General features: G+C 35.2%; 2 protein-coding genes and 1 long non-coding RNA gene across 3 annotated transcripts in view; 2 read left to right on the forward strand and 1 right to left on the reverse strand.

Annotated features, from left to right (window-relative positions):
- Positions 1–21,269, forward strand: part of LOC139966191 (uncharacterized) — an 88,346-nt gene that overhangs the window by 19,457 nt on the left and 47,620 nt on the right. The window contains exons 9-17 of the mRNA XM_071968975.1: positions 150–388; positions 666–706; positions 1,141–1,210; positions 2,714–2,896; positions 3,220–3,332; positions 4,483–4,646; positions 6,928–7,180; positions 7,733–7,870; positions 15,101–15,229. Of these exons, the coding sequence (XP_071825076.1) occupies positions 150–388; positions 666–706; positions 1,141–1,210; positions 2,714–2,896; positions 3,220–3,332; positions 4,483–4,646; positions 6,928–7,180; positions 7,733–7,870; positions 15,101–15,229 (1,330 nt within the window). The remainder of the gene's footprint in view (positions 1–149; positions 389–665; positions 707–1,140; positions 1,211–2,713; positions 2,897–3,219; positions 3,333–4,482; positions 4,647–6,927; positions 7,181–7,732; positions 7,871–15,100; positions 15,230–21,269) is intronic.
- Positions 10,157–13,592, reverse strand: LOC139966201 (uncharacterized). The gene is made up of 4 exons (XR_011792505.1): positions 13,416–13,592; positions 12,367–12,551; positions 11,328–11,541; positions 10,157–10,832 (listed from the first exon to the last, which is right to left on the reverse strand). It is a non-coding gene; the product is annotated as an uncharacterized lncRNA (long non-coding RNA).
- On the forward strand, positions 15,889–20,501 carry LOC139966200 (uncharacterized). The gene is made up of 5 exons (XM_071969002.1): positions 15,889–15,993; positions 16,583–16,714; positions 17,492–17,668; positions 18,422–18,511; positions 19,141–20,501. Exons 2-4 carry the CDS (start codon positions 16,636–16,638, stop codon positions 18,466–18,468), a joined length of 303 nt encoding a protein of 100 aa, XP_071825103.1. The 5' UTR covers positions 15,889–15,993; positions 16,583–16,635; the 3' UTR covers positions 18,469–18,511; positions 19,141–20,501.

Consider the following 21,269-nt stretch of genomic DNA (forward strand, 5'->3'; position numbering starts at 1 on the left):
GACTCTAACCTAAAATAACCTTAAAAAGCCAACTTGGTCAACAACTGACTGTATGTGGGATTTTAGTAGCAGTAATAAGAAAATTTGGATGTAACTTGGCCGTCCTTTGCAAACCGTCTTACATGCGTGAATTCGAATTCATATTCTAGGGTGATGTTTGCTCGCTAACTTGTCATGACGGTTACTACGGGCAGAACTGTTCAAAACGATGCATGTGTTTCAATAATGCTGCATGCGACAACGTTGACGGAATGTGTCTGTGTTCCCCCGGCTTTTCAGGGGCCATGTGTGAGATCCAGTGTATCCCAGGCAGATACGGCAGCAACTGCACAAATTTGTGTCAATGTATGAACGGGGCCGACTGTTCTCCTGTTGACGGCACTTGCACGTAAGATAAAAGAAATGTAGTCAAATTGTGCGTACTTTTTAATGTGGTATCACTTTTGAAAAACAAAAATAAAGTATGAATGTAATAATAGGACACCATATGGTGTGGGAAATTTGAACCAGTTTTAATTTCTTTTTATGGATGTTTTCAATATACTTGATCCGTTCAGAAATCCCTATTACTATGATCTTACATAATTGCTCTTAGTTGAATAAAATACAAGGTTTCGTTTTCTGTTAAGTTTCCTATGTCAATTTGTTTTATTTTCCCCATGAAGATGCCAACCCGGCTGGAAAGGAAGATTTTGTGATCAGAGTGGTAAGGACTTAGTTTTAAAATTGGTTTGTTAAATACGGAATAACATGAAGCAAATGACGTTGATAGATGATATGCCTTTTCATACTCTACTGCATTGCAACCATTTCCTTGACTAAACGTCTGTCGCTTTTTTATAGTGAGTGCTTTGTTATATTGGACTGGAAGCAATTGTCTTAAGAGTATTGCTGAGTAGACAACAATACGTTCATGCCGAAAAGGTGCTTGGCAATTAGTAGGTCAAAATAAACTTTGACCGTAAAAAGGTGTTGCTGTTATTTAAATAACTCCTGTGTATCCAGGATGTACCACAAATACTATTTTTATTTTTATGACAATTTTAACGACATTCGATATGACAAAACTCATTTAATCCAAATGAATACGTTTTGTTGGTTCAATTCAATAATCACCATGCCTTCTTCCATACCTCACAGTTTGTCCCGACTGGAGACATGGTGCCAGTTGTTCTGAGGACTGTCTATGCAACAAGGCTAACACTGTAGGGTAAGTGAAACAGCCTGCATGAACCAGAACGTTAGGACAGCAAGAAAAAATGAGAACCTGAAGTTAGGACAGGAAGTAATAATGCGATGTTTCACTATTAGGTAGTATGCTGTACAGAATATTAAGAAAAGCGGTACATTATATAACTATAAAAGGATAATTTCTAATAAAAGGTTAGTAATATAGACACTTTGCATGTGTTATTCCCTTGTATCAGATCCTCATCCAGTGAGAATGACTAGTAAAGTTGTTTTTGCAGTCTCCATTAACCCTATTAGGTGTGGATTGGTGCGGTTGTTTTGCATGTGCTCCAACTGCAAGCCGACAGCCCCGGTGGATTTTAATTGCACCTGTACCGATTTTTTTTTTTTTGGGGGGGGGGGGCTCCAAAGGCTATCACAATAACATAGGGCCTGTATACTTACCATGGGGGGTGTTGGTCAAAAAATAATACGTGCGCGTACATGTATGAATAGGATGGTGTTTCATCACGAACTAAACCGAATTTCCGATTGACTTCAAACTTGGTTCTGCCTGGCATGGGATATATGTGGTGTCTCTGTTGGTAAGCACGTTATTGGTCAATATTAAAACCATAATCAGAATACTGGGCATTACGAAACCGACCATAACGAAAAAATTACCATACCAATAGACTCTAAGCCCGATGGACTTTAGACGTGGTGAGCATTTGTCTGGGTGTTGGCTGTTGAGTATCCGACATTATAGGTCAAAGGTCAAGGGTCTCTGTAACTGCTTTAAAATAAGGAGTGTGTCAAAATGACATTAACGAAACTGGATCTCATGCAGTCTTTCAATTTAAACATTATATTGACGTATTTTTACATATTTGATATTTGACATATTGACGTATCCGATTAACGTAAGATATCAACGGTCAATTTTCAATATAGGTTAAAAATAAAACAAACTTACTCCAAAAATGTGCTGCAAACTTCTCAAAACCTAAGCAAATTCATTGCAAGCAGTAGTTGGAACAAAGATGTAAGCCGCATATAGCTCATTGAAATACAACCAAGGTTAATTACATCATGCTTAAACATATATGTTAGCATGCTTTCAGTCAAACCTATCTACCATACACGTTTCATCTCTTGTAAACCAGGAATTAATATTCTGCTCAAAATTACAATTTTCAAGATTATGCTGAACAAAGTAGGGTTATTCTGTCGCGAGTATCGTGCCGTACTGCACCACAATATTTTGTTCTCAACATAAAAGAACAATTGCACATAGTATGTACATTTTAAACGTATGCTTATGTACAACGCGTGTGTGCATAGCACAGTAAGTCGCACACAGACTACCATTCTAGTACGGTGTCTTACGGCTAGTTTACAGAAAGGTTTTGGTTGCCATATGTGGCTATTAATTGCAAAAAAAATAATTTAAAACAAAGAATCGTCATCCGACGAACACCTTGGAAAACACCTTGGAAAACACCTTTAATTTGTATACGTATTGTTCTCTTCGTTTGCAAAGATGTCATGGTTTGGATGGCACATGTTTCTGCAAGAAAGGCTTCCTCGGGATAAACTGCGAGGATATATGTCCTCCGAACTATTATGGCCATGGATGCTATGAAACCTGCAAGTGTGATAATGGTGCGCAGTGTGATCATAAAGATGGCACTTGTACTTGTGCTCCTGGTTGGACAGGCGAATTGTAAGTGAATGGTAAACTTTAGCTTCTTATTCATAGAGAATCTGTCACACAAGAGTATTTGAATTCTCTTATGTATTTGCCATCTTTCTTGATGTAATCCCCTTCCCCACCCTCACTCCATTCCATTGTTAACTTTGATTGACGACTATGAGTTGGAGTGTTTGGCCGATCAGAGAGCAGCATTTCTCATGAAAGACAGCTCATTTTTACTTATTGTCACAACTTAGTATTAAAAGGCTAACTGAAAAATATAGTTTAGTTTATTCTGTAAGGACACTAAAAGTCACCGATGCGTTTTAGACTCTATGATTTCTCTTTTGTAGTTGTATGGAACGTTGTCCAGAAGGAACATATGGATATGATTGTAGCCAGACTTGTCAGTGTCAAAATGGGGGAAGTTGCTACCACACAGATGGCAGATGTTCCTGCACTCCTGGTTATTTTTTTTTTTTTTTTTAATTTGCCTCTTACTTCCAACACCAAAGCGGAATTAGTATATGTTTTGGCTACACACCAGTGTACAATACAATTTGAGTTCAGAAAGATTGAAAAATCTTATGAATGTTTCCAAGAACAAACTTCCTTCTTGGCTACCATAACAAAACAAATTGTTCAGTTTGTGACCTAAATTAACTTTTAACAAGTGTTAAATTAACTTCATGTGCTAATTTTATGATGTGGTGATATTTTATTAAGTGATTATATGATTACCCTTTTATAAACGATATTAAAAAGTTACTATAGTGGTACGTTTTCCAAAGGAAAGAATATTGCTTTCTTTAGTGAAATGAATTTTCAGGCAAAATAAGACGTAAATTTCCAACAAATTGCTACGAATGTACATATCTCTTTTTGATTGCAGAGAGCAATATTATAGCAGTGGCTATTTCCAAACATTCTCCTTTTAGGCGTTTAGAAGACAACAAATTAAATGGGACTCCAACTTTTGATAGTTTCGGTGTTCAGTGAATCAGCGATTATTAAATCATTCATGCAATAGCAATACATAATTGGTTCTGAATACCATATGGCCAAAGACTTGGGCGCCATCTTTATGAAATGCGTCATACACATTACTCAATGAGCTGTATATAAACGTAAAACGAATCTATATTTTCTCTTTTGTAGCAGAAGGATTGTAGTTTTAACATATGGTAATAACAGTATACAGACAAATGTTTTTATATTTCCAAGAAGAAAGAGAACGTTTCTTCCTCATCTGAAAGACTCGTTCTCTAATGCTGTCCTTTGAAGCGCTTTCTTTATACCACAATAGTGTTATGAGTAATTGTTTCTTCTGTGTATATTGCACGGATAAGAAGATAACGCAAATCTTTCAGTTGAAGCAATGTTATGCTTTCAAGCGTGTTGTGTAAGAAAATTAATTAGTCAACTATTAAAGTATCTATGTAATAATAATAAACAATTGAATACCAATTGAAATAATTTGAAGGTTTGTAGGTATTAGGCACCTTGAGGCATAAGTAGATCAGGTGAGAATTCGTAAAAAGTAACTTAAGGTAGAACTGCTTGGCTCTGTGAAATGAGTTGAAACTTAAATATCTTGCATATTTATCTGCTTGCAGGATGGCAGGGAGTGCATTGTACATATCCATGCCCAGCTGACCGTTTCGGCCAGGGATGTAATGAAACATGCTCATGTGTTAATGCACAGTCATGCGATTCGTACACCGGACGCTGCAAATGTAACATCGGATACACTGGTTTAGATTGTTCAGGAAGCTGTGAGGTAAGTCCTTTAATAACAGGATTTAAAGGCAGAGTGAATAGGGAGGGCGTATGCTATGGACACTTTATTGGATAGTTGTGAATATTTTGTGGAACAATGTGTTTTGATTTATGTTACATACATCAATTAAACCTTTGGGCTAATACTATAAAGGTGTAATTACAGGGAGTATTTAAATCAGTTGGTTTCATACACGTTTTGGTCAAATCATTAGTGAAGTGTTTCCATTAAAACCTATGAAATGTTTCTTGTTTCAAAACGAATTTAATTTTAGCTAGTCTACACCTAACTAAAATGTTAAGCCCAAATGTATCATTGAAAAAATTGGCTACACTATGCACATATGCAATATAAGTATTGGACGCCATTTCTATAGGTCTGTAACATTATTTCTAACAAACATCTAAGAATATCTATATTAACCCCTTGCCCATGTTACCTGGTGGCAAAATATTAAGTTCTAGAGAAAATTGCTCATACTCGAGAAACATTTCTCGCTTGTTCTTGATTTAAGTAAGTAAGTAAGTAAGTAAGTAAGTAAGTAAGTAAGTAAGTAAGTAAGTAAGTAAGTAAGTAAGTAAGTAAGTAAGTAAGTAAGTAAGTAAGTAAGTAAGTAAGTAAGTAAGTAAGTAAGTAAGTAAGTAAGTAAGTAAGTAAGTAAGTAAGTAAGTAAGTAAGTAAGTAAGTAAGTAAGTAAGTAAGTAAGTAAGTAAGTAAGTAAGTAAGTAAGTAAGTAAGTAAGTAAGTAAGTAAGTAAGTAAGTAAGTAAGTAAGTAAGTAAGTAAGTAAGTAAGTAAGTAAGTAAGTAAGTAAGTAAGTAAGTAAGTAAGTAAGTAAGTAAGTAAGTAAGTAAGTAAGTAAGTAAGTAAGTAAGTAAGTAAGTAAGTAAGTAAGTAAGTAAGTAAGTAAGTAAGTAAGTAAGTAAGTAAGTAAGTAAGTAAGTAAGTAAGTAAGTAAGTAAGTAAGTAAGTAAGTAAGTAAGTAAGTAAGTAAGTAAGTAAGTAAGTAAGTAAGTAAGTAAGTAAGTAAGTAAGTAAGTAAGTAAGTAAGTAAGTAAGTAAGTAAGTAAGTAAGTAAGTAAGTAAGTAAGTAAGTAAGTAAGTAAGTAAGTAAGTAAGTAAGTAAGTAAGTAAGTGAGTAAGTGAGTAAGTGAGTAAGTGAGTAAGTGAGTAAGTGAGTAAGTGAGTAAGTGAGTAAGTGAGTAAGTGAGTAAGTGAGTAAGTGAGTAAGTGAGTAAGTGAGTAAGTGAGTAAGTGAGTAAGTGAGTAAGTGAGTAAGTGAGTAAGTGAGTAAGTGAGTAAGTGAGTAAGTGAGTAAGTGAGTAAGTGAGTAAGTGAGTAAGTGAGTAAGTGAGTAAGTGAGTAAGTGAGCAAGTCAGCAAGTCAGCAAGTCAGCAAGTCAGCAAGTCAGCAAGTCAGCAAGTCAGCAAGTCAGCAAGTCAGCAAGTCAGCAAGTCAGCAAGTCAGCAAGTCAGCAAGTCAGCAAGTCAGCAAGTCAGCAAGTCAGCAAGTCAGTAAGTCAGTAAGTCAGTAAGTCAGTAAGTCAGTAAGTCAGTAAGTCAGTAAGTAAGTAAAACTTTATTGCTCCAAATAAAGAAATTAGTGTCTCGCACATAAAAGTTCAAAACAGTACAAAAATATATGAACAAAGGAAAACAAATCAGGATATATACAGATGGAGATTAAAGAATGAAAATGATAAACAGTAAGACATGGACAAGATAAAAGAATATTGCAACAGCCTAGCGACGTAAGTTTACATTGAAAAGTTTGATTGCACGGGGAGTGAACGAGTTACGATAACGATTAGTTCTCGTGTACGGCTGTCTCAGTCTGCCACTGCCTCTGTTAATTTCATTGCCATTAAGATGACAGTGAAGGGGGTGGCAACAGTCATTCCAAACTGAATCTAGCTTTGATTTAAGATGAACTCGCACAAACAGCATCTTGAGTTGATTGTGATAACTAAATTGATGCTCTTCCCATATCAATGCACTCAATATGCGCAACTATGTTGGTTCCATTCTGTAAGAATAGCTCATTAAATGAAACACAATTTACATTAATATTAATGTAAAAATTATCTCGGCAATGTAACGGTGAGAATTTAATCAAATGTATTAATCTTCGCTCATTAACCTTCATTTGGTTAAATATTTCGGAGGGTGCCTTTGCTCGATTAATGCACTTGCCAAGTTTGAAAAAAATTGTGTGGCAGTCCTTCAATAATTCAATCAATCAATATACCGATCGAGGGATATGTCTGCATATTATTTATGTAGCATGGTACGTTTGGAAGAAACTGTACTCTGCAATGTGATTACTGTGAAGAAGCAACTGAGTGTACTATTGAAGAGGGCAAATGTCAGTGTAAAGATGGGTTCTATGGCCCGCTTTGTAGCAGTGCTTGTAGAAGTGGATTTTGGGGAGACACCTGCCAGGATCAATGTTTCTGTGAGAATGAGGGATCCTGTGATCGTGTAACAGGAGACTGTATATGCCCTCTCGGGTTTATTGGTGTACGATGTGAAGACTGTGAGTAGTCGCAAAATATTTTGTTCATGATTTCATGTCATTAAAATCTTGTTTTTTTAATACAAATTTACTACTATCACATCATTTTCATAATTAAATTGTAAGTTAACATCGAGACTTGGGACAGTTTATATGCAATCATTTATTGTGTTCTTTCAATTGGAAGTATTTAAACATATAGCAACTATGCGCAAGCATTTCTATGTTCTGGTAGATTGTATTTGTGTAGAGAACTTCTGTACCCAACCATTTATTTGTTCCTATGGGTTTTATGTACCATCACACACTACTGGTCTTAGTTTGCTCTAAAGTAATCATTATTGATGAAGGTGGGTATCTTTCCAACCTAGGGTTAACACTTCACATGGTGAGGGTTCAATTGTAGCTCTTATTGTGAAAAATAAAGCCAAGAAATCATTTAGCTAAACAAAAATGTTAACATCTGAAATTATATAATCTTTGTCGCTAATAAAAGATGAAAAAAGAATTAGAGGCTTAATATGAATATATCATGTTCAATGGATTCCTCTCGACTTATATTTTGCTGATTAGATTGCCCCAATGGGACTTATGGATACAATTGCCAGTACCAGTGTTCTAACGAATGCCTTTCCAGTAACGGAACTTGTGCACCAGAAACAGGAGTTTGTATCTGTCCAACTGGCATGACTGGAGTAAATTGCGATGATGGTTAGTCACTTTTTGCATTCTTTTCTAAGTGAAAGTAATTTTTGATGAATTTATCGGTCATGTGTCCCATTTTTCTGTGCTACCAATTCGTTTTAATGCAGATCTCTTTTATTTTAAAAACCTGACAGATTCCTTTGAAATATACATAACGTTCGTTTGCCCGTGAGTCAAAGTCACTTTGAAAGTGCTTATTGGCTAAATTAATTTGGCAAATGTCGACGGTTAAGAAAGAATTAAAATGTAAAAAATGTGTTATTTACTCACTAATTTTTGTATCGCTAGGCATAACACCTAGGAAAGCGTCTAAGTGCGACATAGTGCAGTTATTTTGAATCGAGGTCGGTTTGTTTTTAGTAAGTTGTCGTATGCAAAGTAGCAATCGAAGTGCAATACCCTGCTTCAATAGGTCATAAGTGTAACTCCAAAATATGTCAGAAGTAGAAAAAGTTAATATATGATAATGGTCAAACAAGCTCAGTCCATCGCAATTATTTAACTGACTCTTTTAAAACACTTTTCTGTAGCTAAGAGATTCATATCACCTATACGAGCACAGCTTTCATCATACTAAATTTCTAGCTTAGCACTGTGGATCTGTAAAAAAGTGAACGATATAGATCTATTCAACATTAAAATTGTCATGCGGTCATATGTTTGCTACTGTTTCTTACTCGTTTGGTCTCCATCATAGTTTATCCTTCCGTTCACCAAACAACACAATTTTGTTGCCGGGCTTTTCTTTTCTTTTCTTTTTTTTACGATCTCAAAATCTGTCAATATAATGTCAACTGTGCACAATAAAATAATTCAATTTGCTATCATTCGTTTTAACTGTTGGGATTTGACTTCTGATTATAGCTACTTTTGTTAGGTTCTTACGTTTGTCCTTCTCAATCCTTTCCTGCTATTATTTTGTGTTGTCCTACTAGGTTTATATTTTCAATCCCGCATTAATCCTACATCTTCCGCAAGGGTGTGTAGAACAACCTGTATACATATCAATACATATAAGACGAATGACGTATAGATGTGTATGTCCCAGGTGAAAATTCCAGTTAATACCTGTTGAACTGGTTTTAACAGGTACCTGTTGCAACTGGTATTTGGTGACAGGTAATAACAGGTATTAAATGGTGTTAACGGGTGTTAACTGGTATTGACAGGTATTAACTGGTATAAACAGGTTTCAACTGTTTTCAACAGGCATAACAGTTTTTAACTGGTATTAACAGGTATTAGCTGGTATTAACAGGTTTCAACTGTTTTCAACAGGTTTCAACAGGCACAACAGCTTTAGCTGGTATTAACAGGTATTAACTGGTAATAACAGGTTTCAACAGGCATAACAGTTTTTAACTGGTATTAACCGGTTTCAACTGTTCTCAACAAGTTTCAACAGGCACAACAGCTTTTAACTGGCATGAACAGGTATTAACTGGTAATAACAGGTTTCAACTGTTTTCAACAGGCGCAACAGCTATTTACTGGTAATAACATACTGTATGAACTGGTTTCAACTGTTTTCAACAGGGGTAACAGGTTTTAACTGGTTCTGTTTTCAACATGTCTTTACTGGTATTGAAAACGTTTGAACAGGTAAGAACATGTATGGAAGGTTTTAAGCTGGTTATAACAGTAGGATTTTCCACAGGTTCAATTGTTTTCAACAAGTTATCTGGTGAAAACAGGTGGCGATGAATTTCAACAGGTTAAAATTACTCTTTACAGTTGCACATGATGTAGGTCTAACACTTAACAAGCAAGTTAAGGCGAGGGAGAACTTCCAGCAGATGGAGTAAAAATCACTGTTAACAAAAATCTGAAAATATCATTTTATTCCAACAAAGTTAAGACAAGTTAATGGATCAAACATGAATGGCAAAAGTAATGGCAAAAGTATAGTACTGCACAATAATGCAAAGTTGAGGGCAATGAAAAAGAAAACATAAATTTGGAGTCTAACAAGAAAGCAAACTTCTGAAGTAAACGCTTTCATATTACACATTAAAAACTTACATATATTATGAAATACCAACTAAATATGTTCATTAAAACAAAGATTTCATGTATTGCTGTGGCAATTAAGAAAGGAAACTCTATCTGTTAAAACAATATAAAGGTTAATTTTTTATCAATCATTATATCAAAATAAAAGTTACAGCTGAATAGATAAAAGTTATTCAAGAGTTAGCATTACCAAACTATGTAGTGTGCAATTCTGCATGCTATAGGCAGACAATAATAATAGCTAGTCAGACAGTAACCTTTTGAAAGGAATTAATTCTTAAATTGGCTACCAATCAGATCTTAAAAAACAATATTTACCTACAAAGCATGTATTTGTAATGCATATTTATACTGAACACATATGTGACGACAATATACTGTCTATTCTGGAGTTTGAATAAAAATCTGAATACTGTTTAATGGCATTTGTACATACTGATTACTAGAAATGTTAGTTCTTTAAAAAAAAATAAGGCAAAAGTGGAAAGATGACTTTGCCAAGTAAAAGTCAACATCAGTCTATAATAGTCATGGTTAAACCACTTTCAAGAAAAACTGTCCAGAAGATCTCCATTGAAAACTTAAGTTATAATTGACAGCAACATACTTTCCATTTCCTGAATTTAATTAAAAAACTAAATACCATATAATGGCAAACAATAACTGTTTAAAACATAATAATAAATATGGGTTTAATCCTACTTTGAAAAAAGAACTGTCTAAAAAAATTCCTCTGAAAAGTTAACTTGTCAGTGACAGCAATATGCTGTCAGTTTGAATAAAACTAAAGACTGTTTAATGGTAAGCAATAACCATTGAAAAAAATAATATGATACTAATGTTTTAAGGCCTTCTTTGTTTTACGATTGACGTCAGCTTCTCGGATATGTATTTGCTGAACCTTGCAGCTTCCTCAGTAAACTGCAGCTTTCTTTCAAACGTTCCACGAATTGTGCTGCAAGAAACAAAGCGTATGAACACTTAAGAATTGACTTATCATGATTAACAGTAACAGTGTGGTCCTAAAACTTAACAAACTCTCTTGCATTGCTAGATGAGTGCTTTCATGGAAAGTTAAGGTCAAACTTTCCTATGGTTTAGAATGTCTCACGATATTTATCTCTGTTGGTATCCAACCTGAATGGACTAGCAATCACAGTCTAACCAAGAACATTCTTTTGGTTTAGAATTTGGGTTTGCTCAATGTAGTTTGATTGTAGGCTTCCTGTCAGAACTCAAAGGCAATTAAGAACCAACCAAAATGATATCAGTTGTTAACTCATGATACTGGAATGCATAATCTTACTGATAAATAGTTCTGTCAGTGTTAAAAAATTACTTACTCCTGAAAAACAGCTTATTCAGTAAATTATATTGTACACTTGTGTACTAAGTCATGAGCTTGTAATATAAATGGTAACTTGTTTGAAAGCTTTTCATAATGACTAACCTTCCATAGCATTAAGCTTCACGGGAGACAACAGCGGTTTTCCATCTCTGTCACTGTTGAATCGTGTGCAAGCATTCCCAACGACTTTCGTTTTCAAAGTGTTGGTACCCCAAATCAACACCAGTAAAGTCTTCACGAACATAGAGTGTTTCTCTTAACTACAAATGGCCTCCCACTTGTCTTCAGGAAGCCCAAAATCTGCACCAATATTGACCTGTGAACAGAAAATATGATATACCTGTAAGCATATATACAGATATAGCACATGATAACTCACATTATCATAAACCAGGGATGAGACTGAGCCGGTGAAAAAAAATCTGAAATTTATCGATCGCCGTCCTGGGGGAAGGGTTTAAGGAGAGGGGGTTCCCCCTCCCCCTTTTTTTTTTGGAAGGTAAGGAGGGCTTAGATGCAAAATGGTGGACTCTAGATGGAATCTATCACATCACGTAACTCGCCAAAAAAGTGTGGAATTTCTGCTTGTATAATTTATCCATTAGCTTTTTTGAACCAAAAAAGGCTTTTTTGCTTGCTTTGTGCTACTTGATTCCACCACTGGTCAAATTCGGTGTTCCTTTTCTTCACTGTCCAGCATGTTCGGCAAAAAAAAAAAAAAAAAAAAAAAAAAAAATAATAAAAAACGCGAATTACGAGAAAAAACGCGAAAATGAAAAAAAAAAAAATCGGAAATCCGCGTTTCCGCGGAAGAGTCTCATGCCTGATAAACATACATTAACATTAAAATTTTATATCAACATATTGGGAGGTAAACATTTAAATCAAGGTCCCTCAAGTTATAAGCCAGGAATAGCAGCTTTACCAAATAATTACTAGCTTTGCACTATAACACCAAGTTATTTTTCAAAGCTTAATAACCATGTTTATAATTATCCCAAATCAGTAAAAAATTGGTCAAACTTATGACGCTTGTACGTAAATGATGTACCAGACTGTTTTTTATATATTATATATAAACAGGTTATGAAAAGTATCTAAATAATATCATTACACATTTGGGTACAATAGTTAAACTCACCCTTCCATCTTTTTTCTCTATGGCACTTGTTCCTTTGCTTTTTGGACTCTAGGATAAACTCTTAATTATCATCTTACACCATTATGTCTTTAAGCCATATACGTTCTCCTCTTCTGTTGTTGCCTCCACACTGGTGTCGTACATCACAGGAAACCTCACCTGGATATTTGGTTTTTCAATTCTTCCTGGAAAAAGGAAATAGCAAAGCAGCAGTAGTCATGAATCATTTGAAAAAATGAAATAAAGTTGTCACCACAAAGTGATGTGAGATTTGCTTCCACAATAGTCTGAAAAAAGGATTCCCAAAGTCTGAAGCAGACTGTATAAAGCTGAACATTTGAACCAGAGTGTCATCATTGCAACCAGAATCAAATGCCCAGACTACAGATATAATAAAACATGGGCTAAATCTTTGTTTGTTTTTAAGATCTAAAAATACAAGATTTTAGAAACACAAATGCACTGAGCCAACTTATTTATAGGCCTAATTGTTTTAAGTTGTTATTTTGCTTGCTCACTTAACAAGTCTTATTTAGACCTAGGCTAGAGAAGAAACAGTTCTTTGTCACACTAAGTCAGTTTGTCTTTCAGTCGTTTTTTTAGTCTTACTAATAGTAGTACTAAAGTATATAATACCGGTGACTAGCCAACATAATTTGTTCAGCCTACTGTAACAGTAAGTTTGAAGGTCTAGCCTTGTTTTATTCAATATCACATAGCCTACCCATTTAGATTCACATGGGAAATTCAAGAAATCTTAACCAAATGAGTGTAGACCTAAGCTTCAAGTAAACTACAGTATTGAAACTCAGCCCCAGCATTTGTTTGGAAATAAATTAGAAGATTATGTGCGACTGTTCAATCTAGCCCAATACACACATAACACATTGTTAATTGGTGTTTAGAATGCACAGTTTAGTGTTGAGAATGCACTGCAGTACTCAATAGAAAACCTAGGCTACTCACTGTCATTGCACTTGTGTATTGCGAAACGCTAGCCCAACAACGGTCACAAGTGCCAGTGGCCTAACAATTAACGTTAGTTTTACCTCCAAGTTTAAGGAACAACAGGTAGGCCGATGGTGGCGGTTAATACTTCCATTCTTCTATAGATCTTCTTGGGTGATTAACAGTTGAAAGTTGCTTAGAGTGATCGTATTAAACCATGCCAAGCAATGCTTACGCTGTGCAATGCAAGTTGCCGTTGCTCCTCGGTTTCGAAATTGAATATGGTGTTGAAGTCAAAGTTCAACCTCGTACAAAATGTGATTCTCGAAAAAAATTAAAATATTGTCTTTGGCCCCAATTTGAGAGTTTCATGTCACTCAAAAATTACAAATATCATTAATTGATATCAAAAATTTAAAATAACAGTAAATAAGAAAGAATTAAATCATAATACAATTTAAACATTAATTATTTTTATCTTGATCTTGACTTGGCAATATGTGTCTTACTTTCTTAGACTATGAATCACTGATCTAAATATAGATGCGAGCTCGTCTCAATCTTTTGATGTATGTATATGCTACGTATTCATATACTATCTGGAAGAACTCTCTCATAAATTTATTATGTGAATTTTTCATTTTACCTTAATGTACCAAATAGGATAAACAATTCAGTGATCAGACATATGTTATACCACATCTTTGCAGTGGCAAAGCCAGCGAGGGCGGGGAAGGGGGGGGGCAGGGGAAAGAGTACCTCCACAAAATTTTTGGGACGTGATGTCCGACGGTGAAGAAAACGAAGGGAGCAAAAAAAGAGGAAATAATTGCATTATTTTGCATATAAGCCCTTTATGAGAAACAAAAATTTTCAAGCCCCCCTCCCCTCATAAACCTTCCCTGACAACGGTGATCCACCATTATGTGCCTTAAAGTGGAGACAGAAATTTGAACCAACTGGTACCTGTTGAATGCAACTGGTGTAACAGGTACCTGTTAAACCAGTTGTTTCAACAGGTACCTGTTAAACCAGTTGTTTTCAACAGGTACCTGTTAAACCAGTTGTTTTCAACAGGTACCTGTTAAACCAGTTGTTTTCAACAGGTACCTGTTAAACCAGTTGTTTTCAACAGGTACCTGTTAAACCAGTTGTTTTCAACAGGTACCTGTTTAACCAGTTGTTTTCAACACTGAGTTACCTGTTAAACCAGTTGTTTTCAACAGGTACCTGTTAAACCAGTTGTTTTCAACAGGTATTTTACCTGTTGAAAGCAACTGGTTTAACAGGTACCTGTTAAAACCAATTGGTACCTGTTACAGCTTACAGGTAATTTACCTGTTGTAACAGGCAATTAACTGGTATAAACTGGTTTTGGTCACAATACCTGTTAAAACCAGTTGTCGTTAACAGGTACCTGTTAGTCCCTGTTGGTTCCAGTTAAAACCAATTGAAATTGTAACAGGTATTAACAGGAATTTTCTCCTGGGGTGGCAGCCTCATTGCTAGATACTAACTACATACTCAATAAATGTTTCTGAGGCTACATTTCATAGGCATGTGGCTTTAACTTTCTTGATTTGCAGCCAATGTTTAGTGTCCTTTCTGTTAATCAGTTTGTTTGGCTTAATGATAACATCTACATTACAATACCATTTGAGTTAGTTTTCTAGAAGGTCACTCTATAAGAAAATCGGTCGAATACTACCATTGAATTTGTTTGAATAATTTATAAAGTTAGATGAAACTGCGCTCTCTCTTACTCTATTGCTTCTTCTTTCACAAGAGTGTCCGACAGGGATGTTCGGTGCAGGCTGTTCTGAAACGTGTCTCTGTCAGAACCAGGGCAATTGCGACTCTGTTACAGGATATTGTGAATGCAGACCAGGTACAAGGGGCATGTATTGCAATGAGGGTGAGTTGATCTCATTAATATTAAATTCTCATTGAGCTTTAATATGTACAGCATAGAAAAGGAAGTTGAACCTTTTAATGCCCCTATCACTCTCCCCTCCAGAAGCAAACACAATTGTCGCCATCATCCAAGTGTAACATATTTACGTTTAGGTGGTATGCTCATTGTGCACAATGATGTGGAGTGGATGATAGTGCGTAGATAATAGATCCAACAGTTTATCAACTCTACCAAGTGTTACTTCCAATGATACCACAATTGATCGAGCTGAAATACCTCACAGAGTTTCGAGTGAATGGTAATGAGAGAGCTCGACTCAATAGAGTTCATTTAATTCATCCTCGCTCACAAATGTTTCAGTCAAAGCCAAATAGATAAAATTGTGCTGTGTACTTCATTATTTGAAACGAAACTTAGCTAATCAAGCTAATTTCTCATAAAGTCCTGGGATGTGTTTCGCATTTTAGATTTTAAATAAAGAATCATCCAATTGTAACTTGTTAGAAGGGTTGCAATGAAGGATCAAATGTTCAGCAAGACATAGGATACAAACAGATTTGATAGTTTTACTAAATGATTACTTCTGTGCAATGTCATAGTTTGTAATTGCTTGACATAGTTTGTTATTGATTGACATTTTAATGCCCCTTGTCATGGCGATGAGTGTGCCTACGAATGCAATTGTGACAATGGAGCTACTTGTGCTGCATATGATGGGGAATGCATCTGCCCAGACGGTTTTACTGGACTATTTTGTGACGAAGGTAAAATTCCCCATTCAAAATTTGTGTCCCTATTTTTAACAGTGTTAATTGGCAGCCAAACTGCTTATTTGTTCTAACTTCTTAGCACATTTGTAAAAACATTATATGAATCAGACATATTTTAGATGAAACATCATATGTCAGTCGAAATGACAGTAAGCTTAATGACTTTAAATGTTATGATCTGTAGACTACAACTCATATAGTTGCCCAAGTGATAATCACAATAATTGACTGTGCCACTCTTTTGAGCGCCTCTGTTTCCACAAGCATTAATATATTGCATTAATAGCTGATACTATCAAAGATACAAAATGTAATGGGTATTACTCTAGAGTGCTTGTTAAACAAAACATCAAAGGGACTTGTCTTTTCAAAATGCATTCTTAATTTTTTTTAAGATAGCCCTCACCATATGCCATTTCTCTGTGAAACTTAGCCAACGTTATAATGATACAGAATGATACAAGAAGCCTCAACCAAACTAATGGCTAAATTTCACATTTTGAACAGATCTTACAACTTTCTCATCATGTTCAATTACAACCATAAAAACATCTTCTCTCTTTTTCCATCATGTGTGTTTTAGTATGCACATTAGGGTATTATGGAAAGGATTGCGATTCTGTGTGTAATTGCACAATGAATGGCACTGTGGTATGCGACCATGTTACTGGTTGTCAATGTGAGGTTGGATATATAGGTGTGCAATGTGAACGCCGTAAGTTAATGTTCCTTTCAAATGTTTACTCCGTTATCTGTAATATGATAGATCGCAAAATGTACGTCATTTGGGACCCACGCCCTCCAACAACTGGATGGACATTGTCTTCACAATATCCAATGCCAAAAATATAAGATCAATATAAGGTTGCCTAAATATTAAATGAGACATGATCATAAACTATCCCGTCATATCCTTGCTGGGATAGAAATGATAATGTTCTTGTGTTATATAATTTATTATTCAACTCTTTAAGTGATTCAGATTAGTTCTTTGCATTCAAAATTAAAATGAAATAACTATATTCCGTTCTTCTTTGGATGTACAGTTGTAACTAATGTTCAATGTAACTTGCAATGTTCTGTGTGAATGTTTTCAATTAGCTAACAACAATAAAGAACTGATTTTACCTTTGCATTAACGGAGAAATTCACATTGCATACTCTCATTTTTTTTTAAATATTTAAGTAAGTTAACGTAATATTGAAAAGTGTTATGAATCGTGTATAATAGATGTGAGGTCACCATGTTCTGGTTAACCCACTGGACTCTTCAGAACATATTTAGTTGTTACTATTTAATAAAGTTTTTAATGGTGGTTGGTGCATAGGACACTTCATATTATAATTATAAAAAAAAACAAGGATTGAAGCAAAAGACATCTGACGTTTGGGTCATGCACACCACAAAGCTGTTTGTATATTTGTCAAAACTGAGTTCATATTTTCAACCTAATCTTACCATTTTATGTATTGAATGAGTTTTTGTTTGCAGTTAAAGGCATTGAAGAGAGTGGAAATCGGACTGTCTTATTGGCAACCCTCATTCCTAGCGTGTTGATGGTATTGATGGCATTGACGGCATTCATTCTATGGAGAATAAAAGGAAACTGGGAAAGGAAAAGAAAACAGATAGATAGCATTAAAGATGGAAAGTGCTTCCAAAGCAACGGTTTGTACTATAACAACAAGCTGAGGATATAGTTTTTTTGTAATATACTTGATATGAAGAGACGAGCAGTGGCTAGCTGTTTGGGCTGTGGTAAAAAAAACGTAGGACACAATCTGGGAACCTCTTTTTCTTTTTTCTTTGTACGTATTAAATGTCCTTATCTACAAGCAAATGGGAAATCTGTTGTAACTCCTCATGGGGAAGATTCTGAAGAAATTTAACCGTCTCTAAATAATACTGATAAGCTAAGTTTTAGCAACTCTTTGTGTTATATGAACCTCAAGCAGTTCATCAGTTTGATGGCTTCTCTCTGTTATCCATCTGCTTTTATTTGCCAGGTTTTTATAGTTCTTTTAATAGCATATATAATTGCACTCCACCAAAGCAACGATACATTGCTTTATCATGGCTCCCAAGTACAAAACAATCACATTAACTTTATGAAGTTGTTATACAATACAGCTTCTATTACTTCACTTGCACGGTGTTTACTAACAAGAAAATACAACGTACGGTCACATTTTGACAGTGTAACCACTGAACAGGTTGGGATTAAGACGGTCTCATCATATGAAGTTACGTTCACTTATTACTTCATATATAATATAACTATGGAGAAAGTACAAACATTTTCCAAATCCATATATATTCAACCTTGTGTGACAGGTGAACAATGTTACAGCTTTAAATACGTGTGAAGAAAACCCCAAGAGTTTTGTGGGGTAATGCTCCTCTGATCTTTGTTCTCAACAGCTTGTGTTAATAAGGGAGGTGACAATATTTATGGTGATGCTCATTAACTATTAATAATTTGCCTGCAGTAACGCACCATCATTATTCAAGGTAAGTTCTTAAATATATATCTGAATTTCTATTAGTTTGTGTGTGTTATGTGTGTATATGTATGCACTTGTTATGTATTTAGACTGAAACAAATGACTGCCAAGTCATCAGACGTATTTTATTGAAAGAATAACCATCTAAAAGTATTTTATAGTTGAGGGGTATTGGAAAGGTTAGAGTACGTGAATTCAAACGGTGGAAAAAGCAATGGAATCCTTTGTCTGAAGGTAAACACATCCGGGTGTGTGTGACTGGGGGGGGGGGTGACACTATACAACACTGGCATTCATGACTTGATGATATCAGTATTGTAGTCCTCTTCCTGTTGTTTTACCATGTTGATTTTTATTTCGCATTGAATGTGCCATAATAATGTGTTTATAAAGTAGGATAAGGTTTTCTGAATCATAAAACGTCCATCAAATTACTACTATTAATGATGACGTAAGAGACAATAGCCAAAGATTCGTAAATGAAGCGATACTTAATATTTACTTCCCAACGGATGAAACAGTACACTAATCGCTAAAAATAGGCGCCGCCAGGACAGTTAAGCCACATAGAACTCGTAATCAAATTACAGTTTTATTAACCGCTTCTCGTAATAATATAGTTTCTTCTTTTCTTAGTCTATTAACCAACCCCACCTGGAATTTACTGTAATGGAAAGAATCATTCAGCGCCGGCCTCCCAAAATTGAAGGCCATTGCCTTACTACCCAGCAGTGACGGTATCATCAGCCCTCTTGAAATATTGAACATGGTGCCAATGATATCTACAGATTTGCAGAACTCAGATGATATATTTTACCCAGAAAGTAGTCCTAGATGTTTATCTATTTTATGCTTGCTTTTGTTTTTTCTTCTTCGTAATTTTAAACTATTCATTGCTGAATATTATAGTTCCTTCTGAGAAAGATGAAGATCATCTCACAGTCGGAATAAGTAGCTTGTAAAGTGTACATATATGCGTTGCTTTAATTAATCAATGTATTGCTTAACTTTTCAGCGTAAACTCCTTGGTTAGCAATATGTTTTGATATCCCATTTCGCACATTTAAAGCACCTAAAAGTAAGGTTCGAATGTAAACAATTTGATCTTAATTTTTAGTATGAGACTAATGACTACTGGTAAAGTCAAAATCAATAGAACGAATGACTTTCGTGTAGGAAAATCGAATGGAAAATATATCTGGTTTCACGGCTCCAAATTAAACTTTAATGACAACTTTTGTCGCACGATTTCTCTATTTATAACAATAAGACGGCGGAACTGTAGTAGTGGTAAAGTCAACAGCCCTGTTTTCACTTTCTGTATAGTAAAGGAAAGTACTAGACAATTAATTTCGATAATATGAGGTTCTTCTCGATTCTGTAGATTGAAGAAGTTAAGGGACAGCTTCTAGTTTCCTCTTTTCAAAAACGTTATTGCAAAACCTGTAAACCTAATGAATTAATGAAAGTTTTGCGTTCCTCTTTTTGGTTAAAGAAATTGCCAACATTTACTCAATCCTTCCTATCTCATTCGCTGTATGTTTGGCAGCATTCGTCGCCTTTCAGCCAGCATAATGTTTGAGAGTGCCATTTATGTATCTTTGCCCTTCCATTATATCTTTTAAATGCTGTCAAGTGAATTAATGTAATAAACAATATCAGATAAGATTGTAGTTATTTCATTCGTAAACATTTCATACAGTGCATGTTCCACAAAATCTTCATACATGCAAAACTGCAGATGTGTTAGTGTTAAATTAAACATTTAATTTTTGCTGTTTATTTTTGCATATGTTAATACTAAAATAATTGCTTCCTTAGTTTTGACATATTCACCTCCAGTTAACTTAAACGAAATTGATGCACATAAAATGAAATTATTTGAATTTGCTATAAACATCACAAATGTTAATCAAAGAGGAAAAGAAATGTTGATACTTACAATATCAGTTCAAGTAAATAAATTACCACTGATTGACAGATTCCATTTTCTCTTATTCCGACGAGTCAAACTGTGTGAAACCCCAAAGCGGTAAACAAACAGCAATGATAGCATTTCAAAAGTAGTAGATGACCTTGTTTTGGGCATGGATCATGTTACGATCATTTCATGCAGCTTAAACTCTAAAAACTGAACTAAGGCCATGTCATACAAATCAAAATCAATTTTAAAGCATTCCCATTGCAGGGGCGTGGCGAGGAATTTGCCAAGAGAGGGGCGAAGCTTGTAGGCGAACTATCTAAGCGTTGCGCCATCATGAGTTGGCGTGAAGCGTAACATTTTTTATTGGCCGAAATGCCTCCCAGGTCTTGTAAGTTGCATCTAAGCACTTTCTATTTGAAATTACTAGCGATATCATAAACAAAATACAAAAATAAGCTCAAGGGGGGGTGGTCGCCCCCTCGCCCCCCCCCCTTGGCTACGCGCCTGTCCCATTGCGAGTGTTCCTATAATGTGCCTGCAATGAAACAACTACTAGAGAACACATTTGATCGCACAGTCATGTCTCCATATACAACCAGGACTTAAATAAAGTATACCTGACGCAGTGTGTTATGGGAGGAGTAGCGTGGCATTAATATGAGTCTAATTTTCTAATTCCGTCTCGAAATTTGACAACAAAAGTCATTAAAAACACCTGCATCTCTACAGTTTAAGTAAAATCCCCCCCCCCCCTCAAAAAACAAAATGTCATAATTACAATGAACATAACAATTTTAATCATCTATATCTTGACAGCAAGACTCAACATTTTGACAAGAAC

This window comes from Apostichopus japonicus, chromosome 4, assembly GCF_037975245.1.
Source record: "Apostichopus japonicus isolate 1M-3 chromosome 4, ASM3797524v1, whole genome shotgun sequence".
Classification (NCBI taxonomy): domain Eukaryota; kingdom Metazoa; phylum Echinodermata; class Holothuroidea; order Aspidochirotida; family Stichopodidae; genus Apostichopus; species Apostichopus japonicus.

Coding starts and splice junctions, on each gene's coding strand:
- LOC139966200 (XM_071969002.1), top strand. CDS start 16,636: ATGAATGGCACTGTGGTATGCGACCATGTTACTGGTTGTCAATGTGAG. Junction 16,715..17,491: donor AGGTGTGCAATGTGAACGCC/GTAAGTTAATGT, acceptor TTTTGTTTGCAG/TTAAAGGCATTGAAGAGAGT. Junction 17,669..18,421: donor AAAGTGCTTCCAAAGCAACG/GTTTGTACTATA, acceptor TGTTCTCAACAG/CTTGTGTTAATAAGGGAGGT.